Source organism: Sebastes umbrosus, chromosome 21, assembly GCF_015220745.1.
Source record: "Sebastes umbrosus isolate fSebUmb1 chromosome 21, fSebUmb1.pri, whole genome shotgun sequence".
NCBI lineage: Eukaryota > Metazoa > Chordata > Actinopteri > Perciformes > Sebastidae > Sebastes > Sebastes umbrosus.
In genome coordinates this window covers 25,449,925-25,473,104 of record NC_051289.1, presented here as the reverse complement: position 1 = coordinate 25,473,104, position 23,180 = coordinate 25,449,925, and the positions used below count along the sequence as shown (strand labels likewise).

The following is a 23,180-nucleotide window of genomic DNA, read 5'->3' as shown; positions in this document are numbered from 1 at the left end:
ACATTTAACAGTTCTGTTCCTGTAGTGTGTGGAGGGCAACCATCGGGCCCAAACAGCCAAAACACCACACACCAACAGATTCATTCATCAACAACTTGAGTCGTGATGCTAAAAAAACGGAAATCTCGCAAAATGTTTCGCGATCAAACGTGTCTTTAGTGAAAGCAAACATGGCGGACGACGGGCAGGAAGAATTAGCGATGTTAGTTTTTACTTTGCGCTGAAAATTCTTGAAGGATGGACGAATGAAGTCATGGAGACACGTTAAAGAAACACTCGTGTTGTTGCCACAAATCAACAAGTTGTTCCTCCATCTCTGAGCTCCATGTTACTGCTACTTTATGCTTCACGTTTAGCATTAGCTCATGCGTTAGCCACGGCTGCCATGGCGACGGTAGTTGTCCTTCCTTCTTCAGTCAGCTTGGTTCTCTATTGGCTTACGTTCTTTCCCACGTGACTGCTTCATCGGCTGTCCTCGGGGTTCCCCACACACAACAAGATATCCCGTCGTAGATATTGGACATGTTTAATATTTACAAGTCGATCGGGGGATGTAAAAAAAAACACTCTTAAAGGTCCCATATCGTGCTCATTTTCAGGTGCATACTTGTATTTTGTGTTTCTACTAGAACATGTTTACATGCTGTAATGTTAAAAAAAAACTCTATTTGCCTCATACTGTCAGCCTGAATATACCTGTATTTACCCTCTGTCTGAAACGCTCCGTTTTAGCACATTTCAACAGAATTGCAACGGAATTGCGTTGCTAGGCAACAGTTTGGGTCCATGTTTACTTCCTGTCAGCTGATGTTATTTACATACATTGCAACCGGAAATAAACTGGGACACATTTACAATGTTTATGTTTAAAGCCGTGTAATGGTCTAAATATTGTATATTTGTGACATCACAAATGGACAGAAGTCATGACGGCTTGTTTCAAACTCACAATTTCTGAATACGGGCTGCGTGTTTTCCTGTATTTTGAGCGTTTTGATACTTTCACAGTATTTATAAAGCACTTAAATCTGCTTTATAATATAAAACACCTGAAAATCTCACTTTTTACAATATTGGACCTTTAACATAATTTTTTGATCCATCAAAAAAATCAGGGCTTTGCTGACCGTTGTCTGGAGGAATCAGGCCCAAAATCAGCTGGATTCTCATAGAGTGTGTACCCGGCATTAGCTAACACATTGTGTTGTTTTTCTGAATCATGATGGGTGTCTTTCAAAATTTATGAACCCAAAGGCTTAGAATGGATTACTTGGATTAGTAATAGTTTCTATTCATACTTGAGATGAGGCTGCATACCTGTACGGACACACCTCACATACTAACGTGTCTTTAAGATCAGTCCTCTAGTTTCAGTGAGGTGACAGCAGACAAAATGTCCTCACAAGTGCAGATCCTTCCAGCGTGCTCAGATCTATTATATCTGTGAAGGGGAGACAGTCACCCCCTGAAATGAATTCTGGGAAGCGTCCCTGCTCTCACATCTATCTGTGATCTATAACTGGGCCTTACATAAGACCATCAAGTGAGAAATTAATCGGGGAGTTGAATGTGATAATCTTATTAGACATCAGAGAGATTAGATGCAAGGTCACACACACACACACACTGAGGCTCAGATAATATATAACACACACTTTGACATGCCGTGGGTGGTTCAAGCTGAAGTAAAGCATCCAGCTCTGTCTCACTGACCTCAGAGCAGTAGTGTTTGTGAATGTCTGTGAAGGCTGAATCCAAATCACTGGACTGAAGTCTTCTTATTTGAAGGTATTTCACTGTTCATCTGAACGGTGTCTCCATTTTAAACTAACTGATAGTACTGCTGACTATATCACAAACTACACAGCCAAATTCAAAGTTATGAGGTCTTAAACCGAGACAGAGACGACAGCTTTTAGAAGGGTTTTTAGCGAGAGCCAATAGAGTGCTGCAGGAATGAGTCCTAAAACCCAGAAATGAGTCAGCATCTTGGCACTTCTGGTTCCCTCGTCTTTAAGACAATGGGTGTTTTGGATGGGTATGTAGTAAGACTGTCAGTCCATTACAATATTTAATCGCGATTAATCACAAATTAACCTTTTCAAATGTATCTTAACGGGAGATTTGTCAAGTATTTAATACTCTTATCAACATGGGATTAGACAAAAATGCTGCTTTATGAAAATGTATGTATATATTTATTATTGGAAATCAATTACCAAAACTAAACAATGACAAATATTGTCCAGAAACCCTCACAGGTACTACATTTAACATAAAACAATATGCTCCAATCATAACATGGCAAACTGCAGCCCAACATGCAACAACAGCTGTCAGTGTGTCAGTGTGCTGACTTGACTATGACTTGCCCCAAATTGCATGTAATTATCATAAAGTGGGCATGTCTGTAAAGGGGAGACTCGTGGGTACTCATAGAACCCATTCACATATCTGGAGGTCAGAGGTCAAGGCACCCTTTTGAAATTAACCTCCTTCACGACAAGCTAGTATGACATGGTTGGTACCGATGGATTCATCAGGTTTTATTGTTTCCTATGATACCAGTATCTTCACTCTAGCTTTAAAACTGAGCCGCTACAACAACCGCTACATTTGCGTTAATGCGTTATCACGTTAACTTTGACAGTCCTAGTTTTAAGTTGAATGTCTGAAATAAGGTATGTGGTTAACACAAGCTGAAGGCTGCTAACAAGAGAGACTTCAAAACGTCATCACGCCGACTCGTCCGCCTCTATAGCCTCGTTGTGTATACTTGTGTTCATGTGACCGCGGTGTAGTTAGTTTATAGCCGAACGTTAGCTTTTTACTTCTGCCGATTGCATTCATGCTTCAAAAATCATAAAAAGTGGTGTTCATGTGTGGAGATTATCCTAAAAAATGTGTCAGAATCATAAACGTGTGTTTGCCACAGAGCTGATTTTCTACAATAATCCAAAATAGGGATGTCCATAATTAACCGTTTAACCGTTAACCGACATTAAGCATTAAAAGAAATGTTAATAATTAATTAAAAAGCTGAGCGGCTCAGAGGAGCGGCTCGTCTCTTTAAGGAGAAAAGCTGGTCCACCTTAACAGCCCACCTTAAGAGGCAGAGCCGGAGTTACAGGATACAGGAAGTTGGCTCTGGTCTCTGGCTCTCTTGAGCGGAGCGAAGGAGTTGTAGTTTCGTAGCATTTATTCACCGACAAATAAACTGCATAGGATGCACAAATCTTGTCGGTTAATAATCGGTTAACGAGGGTCGGTTATCGGTTAAGAACATTTTTTCAAAATGAGCATCCGTAATCCAAAACCCAACGGAACAATCCCATTGGGTTTTAGCGGAGGGAACCAGGGAGATGCTAACTTCCTTGTTGGCCTACAAAAATACATCATCCATGCACCACTCTATGATCAAATATTAGCATGCTAACATGCTAAACTAACATGGTGAGCATGGTAAATATACCTGCTAAACATCAGCATGTTTTATGCACAAAGCTGCTGAGCCCAAAGCACCCCGGATGTTCAGTTCTGAATTACTTATCTTGAATTTAAGTGGTTTATTCCTATTCCTATTCACATCCTGGCTACTCCGTCCTGAGCGTTGGCTTGATCTACTGTGACTGATGGAGAAGTAATAGACGCTGCCTCTCATAGACTCCCACTCCCATGTATGGCTAGCCAACTGAGGATCCTATCCAAAATACTGTACATGCACAGAGGCCTGGATGGTTCTCTGTATACGTATATTAACATATTCACTATTTGGTCATACATTATGATAATAATAAAAAAACAGTTCAGCATTGATTTTGACTTCCAACATGGTGATCAGCTCCAACAAAGTTCCAACAGAACTTTCGACTGGTTGAGGTTTGTTTTCTACCATTGCGACACATAGAGCCAATCGCTCCACCAAACCCCACTTAGATCTGAGCAGATTTTGATACTCACATTCACTGAAAATGAAGTGTGACTTCCTGTGACTGAATAATAACTGGATCTGTAGCTGGTGGGTCAACAGCTGAACCAGCTGCTTTTAAACTGATGATGATGCAGCATTCTGTGTGCATAAGCAGTTTGGGCGGAATATTATTTGCATAAATATATCATTCACATTCTCAAACTTACAGAAAAAAAGAAACATTTTGGGAGACTGGGTTTGCAAAATGTTCCCTTTGGTCTGACTGCCTGTATAATCTGTCTCGGCAGCCATGCAATAACTAGAAAATAGAATTACTTCAACATTTTGCTCATCTCTCAAGCCACTATCTGAGTGACACTCAGCACCTTTAAACCTACACACTCCTTCAATACTGGGATTGTGCTCCTGTTATCATTCATCCAGTCTGTTTCATTCCTTCCCGACTCCCAGTGGCAGTAAACAAAGGGGATATGTCATCTTTCACTTTGCGCAGGTCGAGATCTCAAGATGAGATATAAAAAAGTCACATGCGTGACGAGAAGGCTACCTGCACGGTCCAGCTACAGATACCACATGCTAGCCTACCCTGGCCCGGGTCAGATCCACTGACCAGTTGCTTCTGACTGTCCCGAGGTCAAAGTTGAAGCTCAGGGGTGACCTTCAGCTCTGGAATGCTCTGCCTCCACATGTTGGGCTGTCCCCCACACTGCCTGTTTTTAAATCAAACCCCAAAATACACTTTTATTCTTTGGCTTTTGGCTCGGCATGAGAGTTGCCTTTTTTAATCCTATTTCCTTTCCTATTGGTCTTAAAGCTTTTATAAGCTTAATGTCCTGTTGGTTTTAAGTTGGTCTTTATTGTGTTGTTTTTATGTTTAACTGTCAGCACTTTGGTAAACTTTTGTTGTTTTTTAATGTGCTTTACGAATAAATTTGGATTGGATACAATCAGACTTCTTCTATACGACCAGAGGATTCGCCCCCTGCTGGCTGGTAGAAAGAATGCAGGTTTAAGGCACTTCAGCATCGGCTTCACTTTCAGACCCGGATGTCGCTGCCTGAGTGCGAGGAGACATATCCACTTTGTTTACTGCCACTGGCAATCATCCAGGAATTCACAGAACCATAGTTATATTCGTAACTTACGTTAGCAATGATTGATTGATTAGGCCTTTAAATTCCCTAAGGAACATAGGCCATCGATGAAAGCCCTCCATCCTCTCCACCTATCCACTTCCATTTTCTCCTCTTGATTTGAATTTCCATTGTTTCCTGCTTGGTGCGTTCCCGTAGGTTGGCGTTTGAGATGGTGTTGTGGCCGGTAGATTCCCAGGAGGCGTCGGAGGCAGTGGTTAATGAATGTTTGTAATCTGTTCAGTCTGTCGGTGGTTGTCTTCCATGTTTCAGATCCGTGGAGTAGAATGGATTTGACATTTGAATTAAAGATTTGTAGTTTGGCCTTGAGTGATTTTTCCAGATTTTGTTTAAGATGTTGAATGTTGTCCTTGCTTTTCCAATTCTGGCTTTGACATCCTCCTCCGTACCTCCGTACCTCCGTCCACAGTAACCATACTCCCAAGGTGTGTAAAGCTGGCTGCTTCCTCTAGCTGGTTCTGATCCATGATTATTGGTGTGTTGTTCTGGTTGTTGATTCTCATTAACTTGGTTTTTGATGAGTTGATTTTGAGGCCATGAAGGGAGGCAGCAGTTATCTCTAGTTAGTGTGATTGTCCTTGCATCTGTTGGTGGGTGTGTGCTAGTAGAGCCAGATCATCAGCAAAATCCAGATCTTCTAGCCGTTCGGTCAGGTTCCACTGTATGCCGGTTTGGTTATTGCTGGTTACATGTTTCATAGTCCAGTCTATGCAGAGGAGGAAGAGGAAGGGAGAGAGCATCACTGCTGCAGCCCAGTCAGGACTTCAGAGGCCTCTGATGCACATCCTTCATGAAGGACTCCACATTGCATCCCTTGGTAGGTGTTCTTTATGATGCTGATGAACTGAGGTGGGATGCCATAGTGCACCATCAATTTCCACAGCATCTCCCGATCTACACTGTCAAAGGCCTTTTCTATGAAGTTCACATATAGAGGAGAGTTCCATTCGATGGATTGCTCGATGATAATCCTGAGGGTGGCTATTTGGTCTCCACAGGAGCTTTTGTTCCTGAAGCCAGACATTAGCGAGCTTCACCCAAAATACCCGTTGGTTTTTAAAAGGGGAATTTAAAGGAACAGGAACAAAATGTGCTCATTCTCTCTGACGGAGCTAGACCTAGGAGGGAATTAGCTTAGCTTAGCATAAAGATTGGAAGCAGGGGGGACAGCTAGCCTGGCTCTTAGGTCTCAGTCTGGTAGTTTGAGCCATCAGCCATGACAGCACAGTATTCACCGCGGCCAACTGCTCACAAGCAGTCGTGATGATCATACAGTTCCAAAACCAGTCCATCCACATTACCTTACTTCATCTGGTGGTCAAACTAAAAGTGAGTGCAGTGAAATATGACTAATGCTCTCTGGTTGCACAGGAAACTATGTGAGCACAACTACAGTAAGTACAGTTGAAAGGTGAGGCAGAGAGCGGGTCTGTCAACTGGGATGTTTTCAATAGACAGTTCAAGCCCTGGCCTTTGTTTTGTCTTCCATATAAACCTGTGGGTTTGCCTCCAACCCGTCTGATCACATGACCGCTCGAGTTTCTTCATGTCACCATGTTCCCAGATCTAAGTTATCAACCATGAACGTGACCTCCAGTAAGAGCAGTAAACGTAGGAGTAGAGTAACTCACGCCCAGGTAGAGAGCAGCGTAGACGCTGAGCGCAGCCTCCTTGGACGGGAAGGTCTTGCGGGCGCGCAGGATGTCGTCCTGGTTTCCCGTGCAGGCCTCCTGGTGGCTGATGTAGCGCAGGGCCTGCAGGCAGCCCAGCGCCGTGTAGTTAGGCTTACACACCGTCAGGAAGTAGGGGGCCAGGTTCCCTGTCACCACCTGGCCCGCATTGACAAAGATGTCAACGGTGAAGAGGCCAAAGGTGTAGACTCCTGGGGAGGAAAAAAAGAAGATGTTAAAGGTCCCATATTGTAAAAAGTGAGATTTTCATGTCTTTTATATTATAAAGCAGGTTTAAGTGCTTTATAAATACTGTGAAAGTATCGAAGCGTTCAATATACAGAGAAATACACACAGCCCGTATTCAGAAATTGTGCGTTTGAAACAAGCCGTTAGGATTTCTGTCCATTTGTGATGTCACAAATATTTAGACAATTTCGCATTTTTAAACATAAAATTCCGAAATGTGTCCCAGTTTATTTCTTGTTGCAGTGTATGTAAATAACATCAGCTGACAGGAAGTAAACATGGACCAAACATGGACCCAAGCTGTTGCCTAGCAATGCAATTCTATTGCAATTCCGTTGAAATGCACTAAAGCATTTCAGACAGAGGGTAAATACAGGTATATTCAAGCAGACAGTATGAGGAAAGTAAATTTTTTTCTTAACATTACAGCATGTAAACATGTTCTAGTAGAAACACAAAATGAAAGTATGAACTTGAAAATGAGCACGATATGGGACCTTTAATAGGGACGCATGGAGCTAGAATGAAAAGTTGGGCTATCAGTACTGAGCCGTGTGGGTTGTCCCCCCACCCGCCATCTCAGCTACTCATATCATCAACCTCATTAGTTTAATATATAAAAGTTTGTCTCTCAAATCCAGACAAACTATATTAGCCTGAATACATACACAATATGATATTTTTACTGGAAATTACAATTGAAAAGTGGAGGTTGTATTTTATTCAAGGACTAGATAATTATGCATCTCCTGGCTCGTAGAACGTGTTTCGGAGGAATGAAAACATCTTCCAAAAAGAAACATCTTCCATTTAGTAACGTTCTGCCTCTGTTTGAGAGGCAAAAAAATAAAATAAGAAAAATCTGTCTGGAGCCGCAAAACATTTGAGCATTGTGATGAAGGTAACACAGTTTATAGTCGAAGTATATAGTATATAAGTCTAATGCAGTGAGGACCAAAGAGACAATGTACTACGGAGTATTAGAGCCACATTGAGGGAAAAAACATTTGAGATTTCCAGAATAAAGTCATAATATTACGAGAAAAAAGTCGTAATATTATGAGAATAAAGTCATAAATTTACGAGAAAAAAAGTAAATAACACGTAAAATTACTACTTTATAATATTATTACTTTATTCTCGAAAATAATTTTTCCCAAAATAATAAATACAAAGTACTTTGTGGCCGTTTTTGCGGCTCTTCTCACATTAAATACATTATTTTTGCTTCATGGATTCGTCTCAATCACGCTGCTCTCTCTCTCCTCTCGTCCGTCTGCCATTTTTCCTTCAGTGCAATGCATGATGGTATGTAGTGCTCGGTTAGCGACCATCGTTGTGCACTATTTTCCACAATGCATTGTGGGATACTTTGATTCCACTACTGTATATAGGGTATAATAATTCTCACTACACATTCAGACAGCTCTGCGAAATGGCGAACTCACTATGTAGCCCACTATATAGTGAGCAGTGAGCGACACAGCCAGCGTCTTTTCATCTAACACTGTGGTAACCATGGTAACTGTACACAACAAAGATGGTGACAGCTGTAGCCTCAAAATGCTTAGAAGACATAATTTGACTAAGACTGAAACTAAAACTAAATCAAAATGTGGAGCCAAAATGAACACATATGATATCATATCATCTAAATATATATCATAAATATTATTAGCTCTGAGTGGACAATCAAAATCTGAAGCTGTTTTTCTTTATTTATCTGTTTTGTAAAATAAGCTCATGTATTGTCCTCCTGGTGTGGTTTCTGTGGTTGCCATAGTAACACGGTGAGTCATAATCAACTAAGACGGCGGTGTCAAACAGCCGTGCAGCCGTCGTCTCTCTCCTCGCCGCCGCCTGCTGCGACCTCGGCGCCACACCTGCCGTCATGTTTACTGGGAACACTGTTGGTAGACGCAGCACGTCTGACAGACCTTTAGAGAGACAACCAGAGTCTCTACATTATATAACCACAAAGAGGAGGTAGAATATTCACACCACACACACATCAGGACCACTCCATATCACTGGGGCGTTACCGGCCATTACCGCCAGTTTACTCTCGTGACATTTTTTAATCTGTCTCATTTTACAAAGTTATTACATGCTTAATAGTAGGGCCGTCAAAGTTAACGCCATAAGAACATGCTAATGCAAATTTGTTTGACGCCACTAATGTCTTTAACGCATTAACGCAACTTGTGATTTTTTAAGGTCGTACTCGGGCTCAGTTTTAGAGTTAGAGTGAAAATTCTGGTATCATATGAAACTTTAAAACCTGATGAATCCATCGGTACCAACCATGTCATACCAGCTGGTAGTGAAGGAGGTTAAATAACGCTCCAAACTTGCGCTAAATTTTGGCGTGTTAAAACTGGCATGGCCATTTTCAAAAGGGGGTCCCCTTGACCTCTGACCTCCAGATGTGTGAATGGGTTCTAATGGTACCCACGAGTCTCCCCTTTACAGACATGCCCACTTTATGATAATCACATGCAGTTTGGGGCATGATTTGAGCATACTTTTTATGCTAAATGCAGTACCTGCACTCAAAACCGATTACTGTCAAACTTTTATTAAAAGTTCTTTCAGTATAACTTGAATTAAGGTTGGAACAGAGCAACAGAATGAATGTTATATTCTACATATGAGCTTTTTTACCAAAAATAATATATTCAAATGTAACCCCTGTAATCACCAACATTTTGATTGGTAACTGTAATTTAACTACAACAGCTGTTCAAGTTGAACGCAAATTTGTTTTAATCCCACTAATTTCTTTAACGCATTAACGCAACTTACAATTTTTAGGTCGTAGTTTTAGAACTAGAGTGAAGATACTTGCATCATATGAAACTATAAAACCTGATGAATCCATCGGTACCAACTATGTCATACTAGCTAGTCATGAAGGAGGTTAAATAACACTCCAAAGTTATGTTACATTTTAGTGAGGAAAAACTGGCATGGCCATTTTCAAAGGGGTCCCTTGACCTCTGACGTCCAGATCAGTGAATGTGAAATGGGTTCTATGGGTACCCACGAGTCTCCCCTTTACAGACATGCTCACTTTATGATAATCACATGCAGTTTGGGGCAAGTCATAGTCAAGTCAGCACACTGACACACTGACAGCTGTTGTTGCCTGTTGGACTGCAGTTTGCCATGTTATGATTGGAGCATATTGTTTTATGCTAAATGCAGTACCTGTGAGGGTTTCTGGACAATATCTGTCATTGTTTTGTGTTGTTAATTCATTTCCAATAATAAATATATACATACATTTGCATAAAGCAGCATATTTGTCCACTCCCATGTTGATAAGAGGATTAAATACTTGAAAAATCTCCCTTTAAGGTACATTTTGAACAGATAAAAAAATGTGCGATTAATTTGCGATTAGCTAAAGTATTGATTGACAGCCCTACTTAATAATAATGCTTATTAACAATAATGGGGAAGCAATAATTATTTTCTTATCACACTCGATGATGGTTGGCATTTGAAATGGTCCATTCTGGATGTAATGGTGATTGTATATTTGCCTGTCTAGTCTGGCTATCTTGTGGTGGTTGTCTTTTATAATTATAATTATTATTAATATTATTATTATTTAATTGTATTCATTTTTAATTTTAATTTAATTAAAAAATTGTATTATTCTGTATGTGGGGTTGGTATATTTGTGAGTCTGTCTGTAGAGGTTACTTTTTTGTTTTTAGTTTTTTTTTGTTTGTGATGAAAATTCTAAATATAAATTATTAAAAAAAAAAAGAAAAAAGAAATGGTCCATTCTGTAGCCGGAGCTCCTGAGTCTGTAGCTACGCCGTCTCTCCTAAAAAAGACACATCGTGTTGAGACGCTGGCAAAGTGCTTCGTAAAACGTCGAGGACGAGACACAAATCATTCAGCCTCCACTTGTATTTTCAGTGTGAATGAATCCCTCAGACACCAGACCAAGCCTGTTAGCCCCCCCCCCCCCCCTCCCCACAGCAGAGACCTGCTGTTCCTCAAACCGTGTGCCGCCGCCGCCGCCGCCGCCGCCGCGCACAACAGGTCCGCTGTCTTCAGGGACCTCACCTCTACCAAACACACACACTCTGTAACAGTCACCCAGGTGCCACCGTCCATCCTCACTGCTCTTAACCAAACCGGCTTTACGTCTCCGTGATTGAAGGGCTTTAACAGAAATAATTGCTTCCCTCCTACGAGAGCCCGGCCCTCTGTCACACTACATTACCAAAGAGGCGCTTAGTCACACAACTCTCTCTCTCGCACACACTGGGAGAGGTGTTCACCACACACACACACACACACACACACACGCTTCCAGGATACATTATTTGCTGGGGCAACAATAGCAGCTTTTCCAATCACTGTCGAGTGTTTGTGCCGCTGCAAAACTAATTGAACCCGGCACATTTAGCCAGAAGACATTCATGAAAACGGGCAAGCGAGGAGGCGTCACGGCTGTTGAGCGAGGCACGTCTCCTTTCACACAAGTTCTTGTTTTAAATGTCGCCGTCTATAAAAGTCATTCCGCCTTTTCCTGTCTCGTTCCTCAGCAGAGGAGCGGTGGCGGCGGCGGCGGCGGCGGGAGGCTCCAGATGCTGACAGGTCCATTTTCTTAACAAGCATCAAATAGGTTTTGTCAAGCATCGTGTGACTCACTCGGCGAGGCGCTCGCCACGTGGCGCGCGGGTTCCAACGCTGTCCCACTTTCTGCGACACGAACGTGGGCACTCTGTGGTTCACAGACGACTTACACTCGCTAGATAACCCCCCCCCACACACACACTCCCTGCTTTGGGAACACAGAGAGGGACGACCAAAATTGCTTATTAGAGCATAAATGTAATTCAGTTTGCCTGCTTCAAACAGAGCCATGATCTGCTGCAAAGCCACTCTTTTGCCATGTTAGCGTGCATCATGCTCGTTGGGTGTATTTGATCCTCCTGTCTATCTGTATATGTGTGTGTATGTGTCGGAGGGTGAGCAGGGTTGAAGCAATGCACCTCTTCTTTGATCCGGTGCCAGCGTCTCTACAATGCTGCAGTGTGATGCACAACCCGGTCCGTCTCAAAGTTATCACAGTCTCCCAGACCTGCTCACACACACACACACACACACACACACACACACACACACAAGTCCTACTGGAGGTAGTGACATCAGAACACTGGGCTGAATATGAAGACGTGACTAACCTCGATGTCACAGAACGAGACACAATGAAGTAAATAATATTATTATATATTCATATGGTGAAGTCTCTGGTCCAGAGATCAGCAGTTGGAATAAGAGTCAATACATGCGCTGAGAGCAGAGACGGAAGAGGAGCGTGCAACACCAGCTCCGACGGATTCAAGCACAGGTGACACATTTGAGAGATGAATATGAGAGCAGAGGTTGTTGGTGCAGACGGGGGAAGATCCGGGCGGGTGATGGCCAGCCAAGCCAGCCAGCAGGAGGGGGTCGCCACCACCACCACCACCACCACAGAGGGAGCCACACATCCATAGAGACCCCAAGTTGATAGCACTCACTCCGGATAATGACATCGAACACTTTGTGACAACAATTAAGAGAATGGCCGCTGTCTGCCGTCTGCCGTCGGCCAAAAAAGGAGCGAGCCGTTCATCCCGTTCCTCGGTGTCTGTGTTCTCGTGGACATCACGGATTCTGAACTCACTATGAGAATGTTAAAGAAGCTATTCCAGCGAAATATGAGATCACAGCCGACGCCTAGAGAAGGCGGCTTCGGAGGACACGCGAACTGTATGTTCGTTTAATAAATGGTTCAAACCACAGAGCTCCGAGGTGAAAGACCGAGGTTGCTGATTCTGGAGCAGTTTTTGAGGATGGTGGACCCGGTGCTGGAGCTCTGGATCCGTGAACGTGACCCAAGGGTTAGGGTTAGGGTTAGGGTTAGGGGCGTTCCTTTTGTGTACAGTCCCCAGACCCACTCACCCAGTCACCAGTGTAAGATATCACAGGAACCGTTGTACGAGGATACGTTGATACAGTACACAACACCGGCAGTGACTGTTAATATCTGTGGTTGTGAAATGAGAGAATAGACTGAGATGATCAGATGAGCGTATAACACCTTAATGTATGAAAACTATTTTGTTTTTTACACATTTGACAATAAATCTGAGATCCTGTGGAACCAATTACATCTTGTCATCAAATACCATTCAAATCAACGTGATATTCTACACAACGTTAGATGTCTCTTCTGTTCTGTTCTGTTCTGTTCTGAAAAAATGGAAATCTCTGAAATGTGTTTAGCTTTCCTCTATCTCCATTATTATTAAATCAAGTCAAGTCAAATCAGTTTTATTCATACAGACCAAATATCACAGATCACAAATGCAAAAGCCCCCCTTGAGGCAAATTTGTGATTTATGATATTGGGCTGTAGAAATACAGTTCACTTGAATTGACTTGACAAATTTGCCTCAAACTGCTTTGCAGTCTGTACAGAACACCCTCCGTCTTTAGACCCTCCATTCGGATCAGGAAAAATTCCCCAAAGACACTCTTTAACAGGGGAAGAAAATCCTCCTGTTGCTATATCACATAAAGACCTAAAGACCAAGCGATCTGGTTCCACAGGGCCGACAGTGAGCTGCAGCCCCGCATGTCTGTCTTGTCTTGTATCAGCCGGTATCAGCAATCTCTTATTCCTAGTTATTCATTATTTCCTTAAGCATGTTATAACATTCCTTATGTCAGTCATGACCAGCTGTGGTTTTATTGCTATTATTATACTATTCTTCTATAGTAGGCCTATTATACTCCAATAACATTCACACTGGAACATTCTAGGGTTAAGGTTTTGTGTTAAGTCCAGGGGTCAGCAACCAGCGGCTCTGGAGCCACATGCAAAAAAAAGAAATTAACACGTAAAATTACTACTTTATAATATTATGACGTTATTCTTGTAATATTACGACTTTATTCCCATTTTTATAAATCCACAGGGAGCCAATGGAGAGGAGCTAAAGAGCCGCATGTGGCTCTGGAGCCGCAGGTTGCTGACCTCTGGTCTATGTATAAGAGTGTACAGAGACAGGGCTGCGGTCGGATAGTCTTTCTTTGTTTAGGAAGGTTCCTAACTGAGTGAAATGACTTTGTGTAATGACTTTAGAACTGTTGATGTTTGAGTTTAATCCCTTATGGCAATTAAAGACCAGGTTAAATGAATCAAGACATTAGTTAAACCTAGTAAATGCAGTTTAAAGTCTTAGAGTCAGTGTTCTGACAGCCAAACGACGATGAAGAGAGTTGCATCTCATTCATATCAGCATCAGACTTCCTGAGGCTTGCTCTTTAAGATGCCTGTTTGAACAGTAATCACGGTGCTCTTCCACTAATTGAAACTCTGCTAAATAAAAAGCTCCATTAAATCAAATAAAGGTCATTCCATCTACCCGTCTACTGGCGGGCTGGCTGCTACTCTGTACATTAACCCCTCTAGATATTATCTGCAACACCGTACTGGAAGGAAACATCTAAGGTGGAATCATACATATTGAATTATTAAAGCTAGGGTAAATTTAGTGATTACTGTCAGGATGTAATGAGAATTTCAAAAAATATAATAAAATAGATTTGAACCCTTCCAATCCTAGCTTTTAATTAATGAAATATCACTTATTGAATCTCCTACTTCATTTCTCAGTAGCACTTAGAGCCCATGCTGTATGCATGTTGTGATGGTATGGTCTTACAATGTATTCACTTTAATATTAACAATACAAAGTTTAGATTTTTCTGTTTATATTGGATACAGATTGTAGCTTCTCATACATAAGACACAGTGATATATAGTACCATGGGATACTGCATTCAGATTATTCACTTGATTCACATTCACATTACTTTATTGTACCTTAGATTTGCATAAAATGGAAATTTGTCTTTGGCGCTGGCATATATTATACAATACACGACATACACACAACGATATGTGACAGTTGTGCATCTTAAAGCATCTTGAATTCTTTTCTGTGTGAAAATAAGTAGAAAATGCATCAACTTTACCAACACGTCCACTGAGTCAAACCACAACACACCAACTACAGGACTGAAAACGGCACACCTAACCTGTTTGGTTTGACACGTTTGGTTCAGTTTGTTTTGGCTGGTTTGAATGCTAATAATGATAATGATAATGGGGACATCAAGGAAGCAAATATAGGCAATCTATACCATGAAAGATCATTTGGTAACCATGGCAACACATGCGCACATCAGCACGTGTGGGGATCCCTGACGCAACCCGTTCTCACTCCCAACTCGTCAAATACCGCCGTTTAGTTAGTGCCCCTCGTCATTGGAGACCGACGCACGGAGTTCTACTTTTGGACGGACGACGTGTTAATATACGCTCATTACATGCATAGTGTCCTTTCAAAATAAACTTCCGTTTTCACAGGAAGTTAGGTTTAGGCAACGCGACCACTTCTAGACTAGATTACTGCAACTCCTTATTATCAGGCTGCTCCAATAAGTCTCTTAAGACTCTCCAGTTGATCCAGAATGCTGCAGCACGTGTTCTGACTAGAACTAGAAAAAGAGATCATATTACTCCTGTATTAGCTTCTCTGCACTGGCTCCCTGTAAAATCAAGAATAGAATTTAAAATCGTCCTCCTCACCTACAAAGCGCTAAACGATCAGGCCCCATCATATCTCAAAGAGCTCATAGTACCCTATTACCCCACTAGAGCACTGCGCTCCCAGAATGCAGCAGGGTTACTTGAGGTTCCTAGAGTCTCCAACAGTAGAATGGGAGCCAGAGCCTTCAGCTATCAAGCTCCTCTTCTGTGGAACCAGCTCCCAGTTTCAGTCCGGGAGGCAGACACCTTCTCCATATTTAAGACTAGGCTGAAGACTTTCCTCTTTGATACTGTTATAGGTAGGGCTGGTCCGAGGCTGGCTCAGGCTGCCTCGGACCAGCCCCTACCGGTATTTGACGAATTGGGAGTGAGAACGGGTTTGCCTGACGAGGCACCAATGGATCACGTGAAAGAGACCTACATCTTCTTTCAAGATCTGCATTACGCCCGGGACACACAGGGAACGTCAGGAGCGCGTGGCGGCTGCATGGCGTGGTGGCTGTGTAATTCGCAGCTGCGTGCCTGCTGCTGTCAGCCCTTTCTTTCTACATATAATTTGCTTTTTAATGGTCATGTCATTTCATTATAAATATCATTTATATTTATTTTAGGCAGTGAAAGTTAAGAAACATGTGATCATTTTTAAATAATAGTAATAATCGACAATTAAAACTCCATCCTATATTTATTCATGGAACTCTCCAAGTCACTGCATGTTCTACGACACTGTCCGGCACATATTTCAGAATAAAAGCCCTGTGTTAGCAAATGGAGGAATTGTGTTCACACAAAAAACGCTTGAGGGCTTTTATTTCGAAATGAAAGCAGGAAGTGTTGATTTAAACCCCATACTTTATCAATTCATTGAGCTCTCTAAGTCACTGCATGTTCTACAGCACTGACTGCTCATATTTCAGAGTAAAAGCCTTGTGTGAAAAAAATGAAGGAATTCTGTCAACAGAAAAAACGCTTGATGGCTTTTTTTTTTTTTTTAAATGAAAGCAGGATGTGTTGATTTAAAAATAAGTCTTTACTTTGTTTTTATCTCCGTGACATATTCTACAGATAGACATTGAAACTGTAGTAATGTAGCTGATATGATGTTAATATACAGTCAATAGATCACTTTCACCGTCTGTGAAACGCGTGGCTCGCGTCAAAAATAGGCGATACCTCTATTCTCTAGAAGACGCGCAGCTGAGGCGCGCGTCAGACGTGCGTCTCACGCGGGCAGTGTGGCTGCTCTAACCTGTTAACACGGATGCTGAAATAAAAAAAAAAACAGGTAGCACAGCCGCCACACGCTGCTGACGTTCCTAGTGTGGATGAGGCTTTATGGTAGTTTTGGTCTGGAGGCTGAAGCAGGAATGGTTAGCCTACTGTATGATGGTGATGTTACCTCTGTAATGTTATACTGTGCAACGAGCATTGAGTGTTCAGAGCGGTTGGAAAAGTTATCTTGTTATGTTTTCCATAAGAGCAACATTTGAGGCTGTTCATAACTGTCATGAGATGCAGCCTCGGTCTGGTCTGGTCTGTTTAACGCTAACTATGGCCTGTCCACTGTGTGCTGACATTTTTATTGGCTCTCGGCAGAGACATTAAAACAAACATCACATCGGGGAATATTTTCTTTGTTATCCCAGGCTAAATATTCTCTGCATGAATTGAAATGTAGATATATTTTTGCAAGCAGGCAGGCACATTGATGTATGCAAGTGCATGTGTACAGTAAAGCCGTAGTGTAATTGGAACACTGCCCATAAGGTTCATAAAATAACATGACTCTGTCTGATCCACAGTGATACTAGCTGCAGGTATTATCAGATTGTACACACATTTTAATCAGTATTTAATCTGTTCAAATATCTTTTGTTAAACTACGAATGAAATCACACACAATCTAAAATCTCTCAGAGGATTTAGGCTCTTTGTATTTAACTGCTCTCTCTTGTAGCGTGACGCTACATGTGTTTTTACAGCTCTACCATTGTGAGAATTTTACTGCTGATAAGCTTCGCCAATGGGCATCATTACAGTAATTAGCCTTCCAGTATTGATATGAATGAATCAGCGCGGGATTCTTTAGCGGTGGCAACAATAAGGAAAGTGCCGAGAGGAACGGCAACCATTGAACACGCCGAGCTTCAGTAGCACGAACATGTCTCAGTCACTGAGTCAGTCAGATTAATACAGAAGTGATTAATATAATCACTGTTTAAATCCACAACCAGCTACTATTTTAAAGTGGCACTTTACTGGTTTTACATGTTAGAGTCAAACAGAAAACAAACTGGAGTTGTGGAGTTTGAAACTCTCTAGTGACATGCAGTGGGTTCAGAGCTCGACCCGAACCATCCCATGGATGTATAAAGAGATCTGGATACAGTGTTCTGTTCAAAGTTTTTCGGTGGCGAATGACGCCAAGAAAGTCTGACTTCCGAGTATAAAATTACCCGGATCATCCGGCGACCTTCCCTCATCCATTGGGCCCATAGAGCAGGCGCAGTAGAGTTTCCTTTGACTCCTCCTCCCAGCCTCGGTCTGGGTCTCATTCTCATGAACGGAGGAAGGAGAAGAACTCTGGATTCAGCTATTAGTGCGTTTTACAACTTTTAGGACCTATGATTTATTCAAGTGTTCATATTGGGTAGCTGATTTACCTAAAAAAAAAAAAGATCCTCTGAGTTACAGACGTCTCTTTCCCAATGTAAGTCTATGGGAAAAAGTATTTTTTGGCCCAATGGCATCACTTGGCGAACACGGAAGCTGTAGTACCGCCGTTTGGCTGCTACAAAGACTTGCTTCACAACCCGGCGCTCTTTCTGGGGGGGTTGCACCAGCTGCTAAACATCAGGATATCTCTGCTGCCTCATTATCTGTCGGGTCCACCAATCAATATAAAATCCCTTGATTACGCATTGGAGAAAGAAAAAGAGTATGAAGTGAAATCTTAAACATGGTGGCGATATGTAAATACATAAAAAACAAGGTCAAAGGCCAAACATTTTTGATAAGGATCCCAAACTCAGATGAGATTTACGAGCCCGGTCTCACCAAATGGTGTATGAATGACACAGTATTTTGTAAGTAATTTTGCGAGCAATAACAACACTTTTGTTGCTTTTGGCGTGTCATTTGTACGCCATGTATCCTGTACTGACTGCAATGCAAACGCATCCGCGTGAACATTCTACGCTCAGAGCTAGTGACGTAGAATAAAAAGGGAGAAAGACTGCTTATGGTGGACGGGTCCAACAAACACAGGACTTTCAACCAGGAGACCGGTGTTCGTGTCCGAAAGTGTTGTTGCGTTATTGTGAAGTTACATTGGTGATATTTGTTTTGTGTTTTCCCCTACTTATGTTAAGTTGATTACATACGTATTTTACTTAGTTTGCATACCTATTATAAGCCCAGCCATTACGTTTTTCCTGAACCTAACTGCAGCCGTTCCACAGTAAAAACGCAGTGTTAAATGTCACACAAAAGGCCTTTCACAACATTAACCCTGTGGTGTATAAATGACATGCGAAAAGCCTAAAACGCATTATCATGACACATGGAAATGTTGTGCTATTTACGCATGACTTTCAACAACAATATTTACAATATCTTTCGTACTTTTTCCTACAAATGTCCAGCAAGTTCCCCTCCAGTCTTTTCAAAATAAAACTACTTCACCCAATGTCGGCTGGGTGTTCGCAGATCACTAATCGTCTCTAAAAGGTGAAGCGAAACTTTCTTTTCTTAATGTGTCTTCTGGGGGTGCAACACTAAATCAGACCTCTTAATCATTTGGTTTAGAGCATCCGAGGATGAGTTTCATCATCTCTATCAGCTGATTAATAACCCAGCCAACATAACATACTGTACATCATTCCAACTGCTGATGAAGCAACACTGGAACATGTTTTGGTGTAAAAATGCAAACTGTGGAGCACTGGAAGAAGAGATGATGGATTAATGAAACACTAGATTGTGTAATTATTATTCACAAAGCACAAACGGTAGGATAATGAACTCATATTGTCAATAAGGTGTACATATTACAATACGTTTAGTGTTTGCAGCTTTAATTTCATTTCAGGCCTCAACATTTGTCTGGTGGACTTATAGAGCAGAATAATTAATATTCTCTGGAATTCACTTTTACCTGACAATATTGATCTACTATTCTTTTCTGAACACTAGGATCTATTAAAATGTGATTCCAAGTTCACAAAACACATCAGTTCTAACACAGGAAGTGATTAACGTGTCTAGTTTGTTTGGAATTAACTGAAGAAAGATATGAATGGACACATAAGGAATTACAAACCGCAAAAATACAGCAGCAGCAATGAGCGTGCAGCGTGGAGGATGGAGACAGAAACTGAGCAGGCTACGGATTAGCATTTTGAGAGATAATGTTTGGAACATGTTCAGAGAGTGCTGATGGTGCAGAGCAACCTTGGGAGGCAGGTCAAACCCAACCAGAGGAATAGGGAGGGATGTGGAGGCAGACTGTCAGAGCAGAGCTGTGCTGCGTTTAGCAGCCACAAACACTCACTGCAGTCTCTGGAGACGCTGCTCTTACTGACAGAGGAGTGTGACATAGATTATAAAACGTTAATGCTGAGAGGTGGAGAGAGAGAGGGAGGCAGGGCGGGGCGTTGATTACAGAGGACAGTTCTGGTGAAATTAGCTGCTGGGAGTCACACACTGTTTGGGCTCCTGGTGAATCACATGGAAAACAAGAACTGAGATAACTGTAGCGTGCTATGGCATCCTCGTAAGACCCAACAATCCATCAAAACTTTCTTTCATGTCTTACACGACAACTGCACTTTAAAGTCCACTCACAACATCGCTGTGTTTTGTCTGTTGGAGTAACTTCACTGTCATACAGAAAACCCGATGCTGTCAGGTGGGGCAGTAAATCTGCTCCCTGACACCTACGTCATGCAAGATGGCAAGCTGTGCTTGGTTTGGGGTCCAATGTGTAGTCAACCATAACGCTTCGTCCACACCGGGAACGTCAGGTGCGCGTGGCGGCTACGTGATTGACGCGTCAGGTGTTCACACGAGCTGCGTTTCTGCTGCTGCAGCTGCTGCTGTCAGCTCTTTCTTTCTACTTGGAGTTTGTCTTTCATAATGGCCATTTCATTTCATTATAAATATAATTTATATTTATATTAGACAGAGAAAAGTTAAGAAACGTGTGGTAATTTGTAAATCTATATTTATTCATGGAGCTCTGCAAGTCACTGCATGTTCTACAACACTGTCCAGCACATATTTCAGAATAAAAGCCTTGTGTTAACAAATGAAGGAATTCTGTCCACAGAAAAAAATGCTTGAGGGCTTTTATTTTTAAATGAAAGCAGGAAGTGTTGATTCAAAAATAAATCTTTACTTTTTTTCATCTCCATGACATATAATACAGATATCTAGTCATTGAAACTAAAATAGCCGAGACCTCGAATCTCTAGAAGAGACGCAGCTGAGACGCAGCTGAGACGCAGCTGAGGACGAGGCCTAAATTGGCAAAGTCAGAGAGAATTTATGACTCTATGATAACTAATCAACAGAGGTGGGGGACTCGAGGGTCTCGAGTCCGACTTGAGTCGCAAATTTTGAGGACTTGAGGACATCAACAAATAAATCAAACCAACAAACACAGGACTTTCATCCAGGAGACCACTGTTCGTGTCCCGTGTGTTAAATGAGCTACTGATAACATTGATAACATTCAGCCCTCCCCCGTTCCACTGCATTCACTTCACAACAAGTCGTTGCCAGACACTTAATGTCAAACTCAGACAGTTTTTTCCACACTAACTGGCAACTGGATGGCTGATGACCCAGAGATACCATGTGATACCAACGTTTTTTTATACTATTGGCTCACAAGCCTTGTTAGAAGTGGGAACCAAACGTCAGATATCCTCCACAGAAATAAACGAAACATTCATTTTGGACCAGTCAAAATTTTTTAAATGATTAAATCGCAATATTTCTTTTTAGGAAAAGCCATACTTTTATTTTGTACCATTCTAAAAGCTTTGTGGATGTATTATTTTTTTTCAAAATATTTGTCTATGTAAAAATGTTATCAGTAAGACCTTTAAGTTTCACTTTTACGTTACAATCGTGTCCCGTGTTCACAACAACGTTCAGCGTCATTTTAACTGCACAAACGTAGTAGTTTTAAGCCCAACCATGTTGTTTTTTCTCAAACCTAACTAGAGTGGTTTTGTTGCCTAATCCTAAAGTGACACCAATCGGCGGTACGTGATGAGTTGGGATGAGAATGTGTTGTTGATTTCTAATGCAATGTTCACAAATTTCTGAATTGGTTGCATGTGATATGAACAACTCAATGAATATGTACAGGCTTACATAACAAATGTATTTATAAAATGCGAGCTAATTTATAATTTAATAATTTTCACGGTGTTTTATTCATACCACTTTTAATGAAATAATTGCATTGTATGTCATTTTATAATTGGGGTACTGGTGTACTTTACGACAGTGTAAAATAACAGTGCTTATTGCATTCATGTTACGTGAACTCTTTTACATAATGCCACTGAAACAGGGGGCCGTGCATGAACTTCCTAAATCTAAAGTTCAACAAGCAAAACGCACGAAGGTAAAAACATACAGCCGAAGTTGAGTGTGAGAGAGCGCGCCACGACCCTCGGCTGTGTTCTAAATTTAATCTTTCCCAAACAGCGCGGCCCTGTGAGTCATTATGCAAAGCAACGGCAGGCCTGAGTGAAGGGGCTCACATGATGCTGCGCTGCTCTCCAGCAGATGTAAATGCTGGCATCAAGCATGTGCAAGCATGCAGTACATGATGCGCATGAATACACACACACACACACACACACACACACACACAGAAATGCATACGCGCAGCCCGAGCACGCACGTGGAACGTGTCACACTCTGATATCAGCAAAGAGAGGCAAGAAAAACAGCAAAGAGAGGATCTGGGAGCAGCTAGGCTGAAAGAATCCAGCTTCTGCATGACAGCTGTAGGACACCGCAAAGCATTCTGGGTGAAAGAGGAACAGCTTCTCACTAATGCTGATGCTTTATACTTCTACCTTCACTGACATTTCAGAAGGACATATTGTATATCTTACTGCACTACATTTATGCATTGTTATAGATCAGCCCAGTCGCACAGCAGTTCGTGAAATAGTCCCGAAATGTATGTATTGATACGTGTACATAGACACAAATTTCCCCTTTTTGTATTGTGATGGTCAGCATAAAATCAATCTGACGTAATCTACATTATTGTGAACCAGGAATTATAAAGAGCGCCGTAGGGAGGAGGTCGGGATGGATGGATGGGTCAAAAGACCCAGGATTTTTGCCCAGGAGACTGCTGTTCATGTCCCGTGTGAAACCACAAATCAAATAATTTGTCACGTAACTTCCGAACTTAAGTTACGGCACTTCTGAGTTATGTTAAGCATAACCATGATCTTTTCCTAAAGCTAACTAAGTAGTTGTTGTTATACAACATCTGTACTTAAGTTACG

General features: G+C 41.7%; 1 protein-coding gene across 4 annotated transcripts in view; it reads right to left on the bottom strand.

Moving 5' to 3' along the window:
- LOC119480336 (phospholipid phosphatase-related protein type 5-like) overlaps positions 1-23,180 on the bottom strand; it is a 138,861-nt gene that overhangs the window by 31,328 nt on the left and 84,353 nt on the right. For all 4 annotated transcript variants that reach the window (XM_037756503.1, XM_037756506.1, XM_037756504.1 and 1 more), the window contains one exon: positions 6,717-6,967. In XM_037756503.1, coding sequence (XP_037612431.1) covers positions 6,717-6,967 — 251 coding nt within the window. The remainder of the gene's footprint in view (positions 1-6,716; positions 6,968-23,180) is intronic.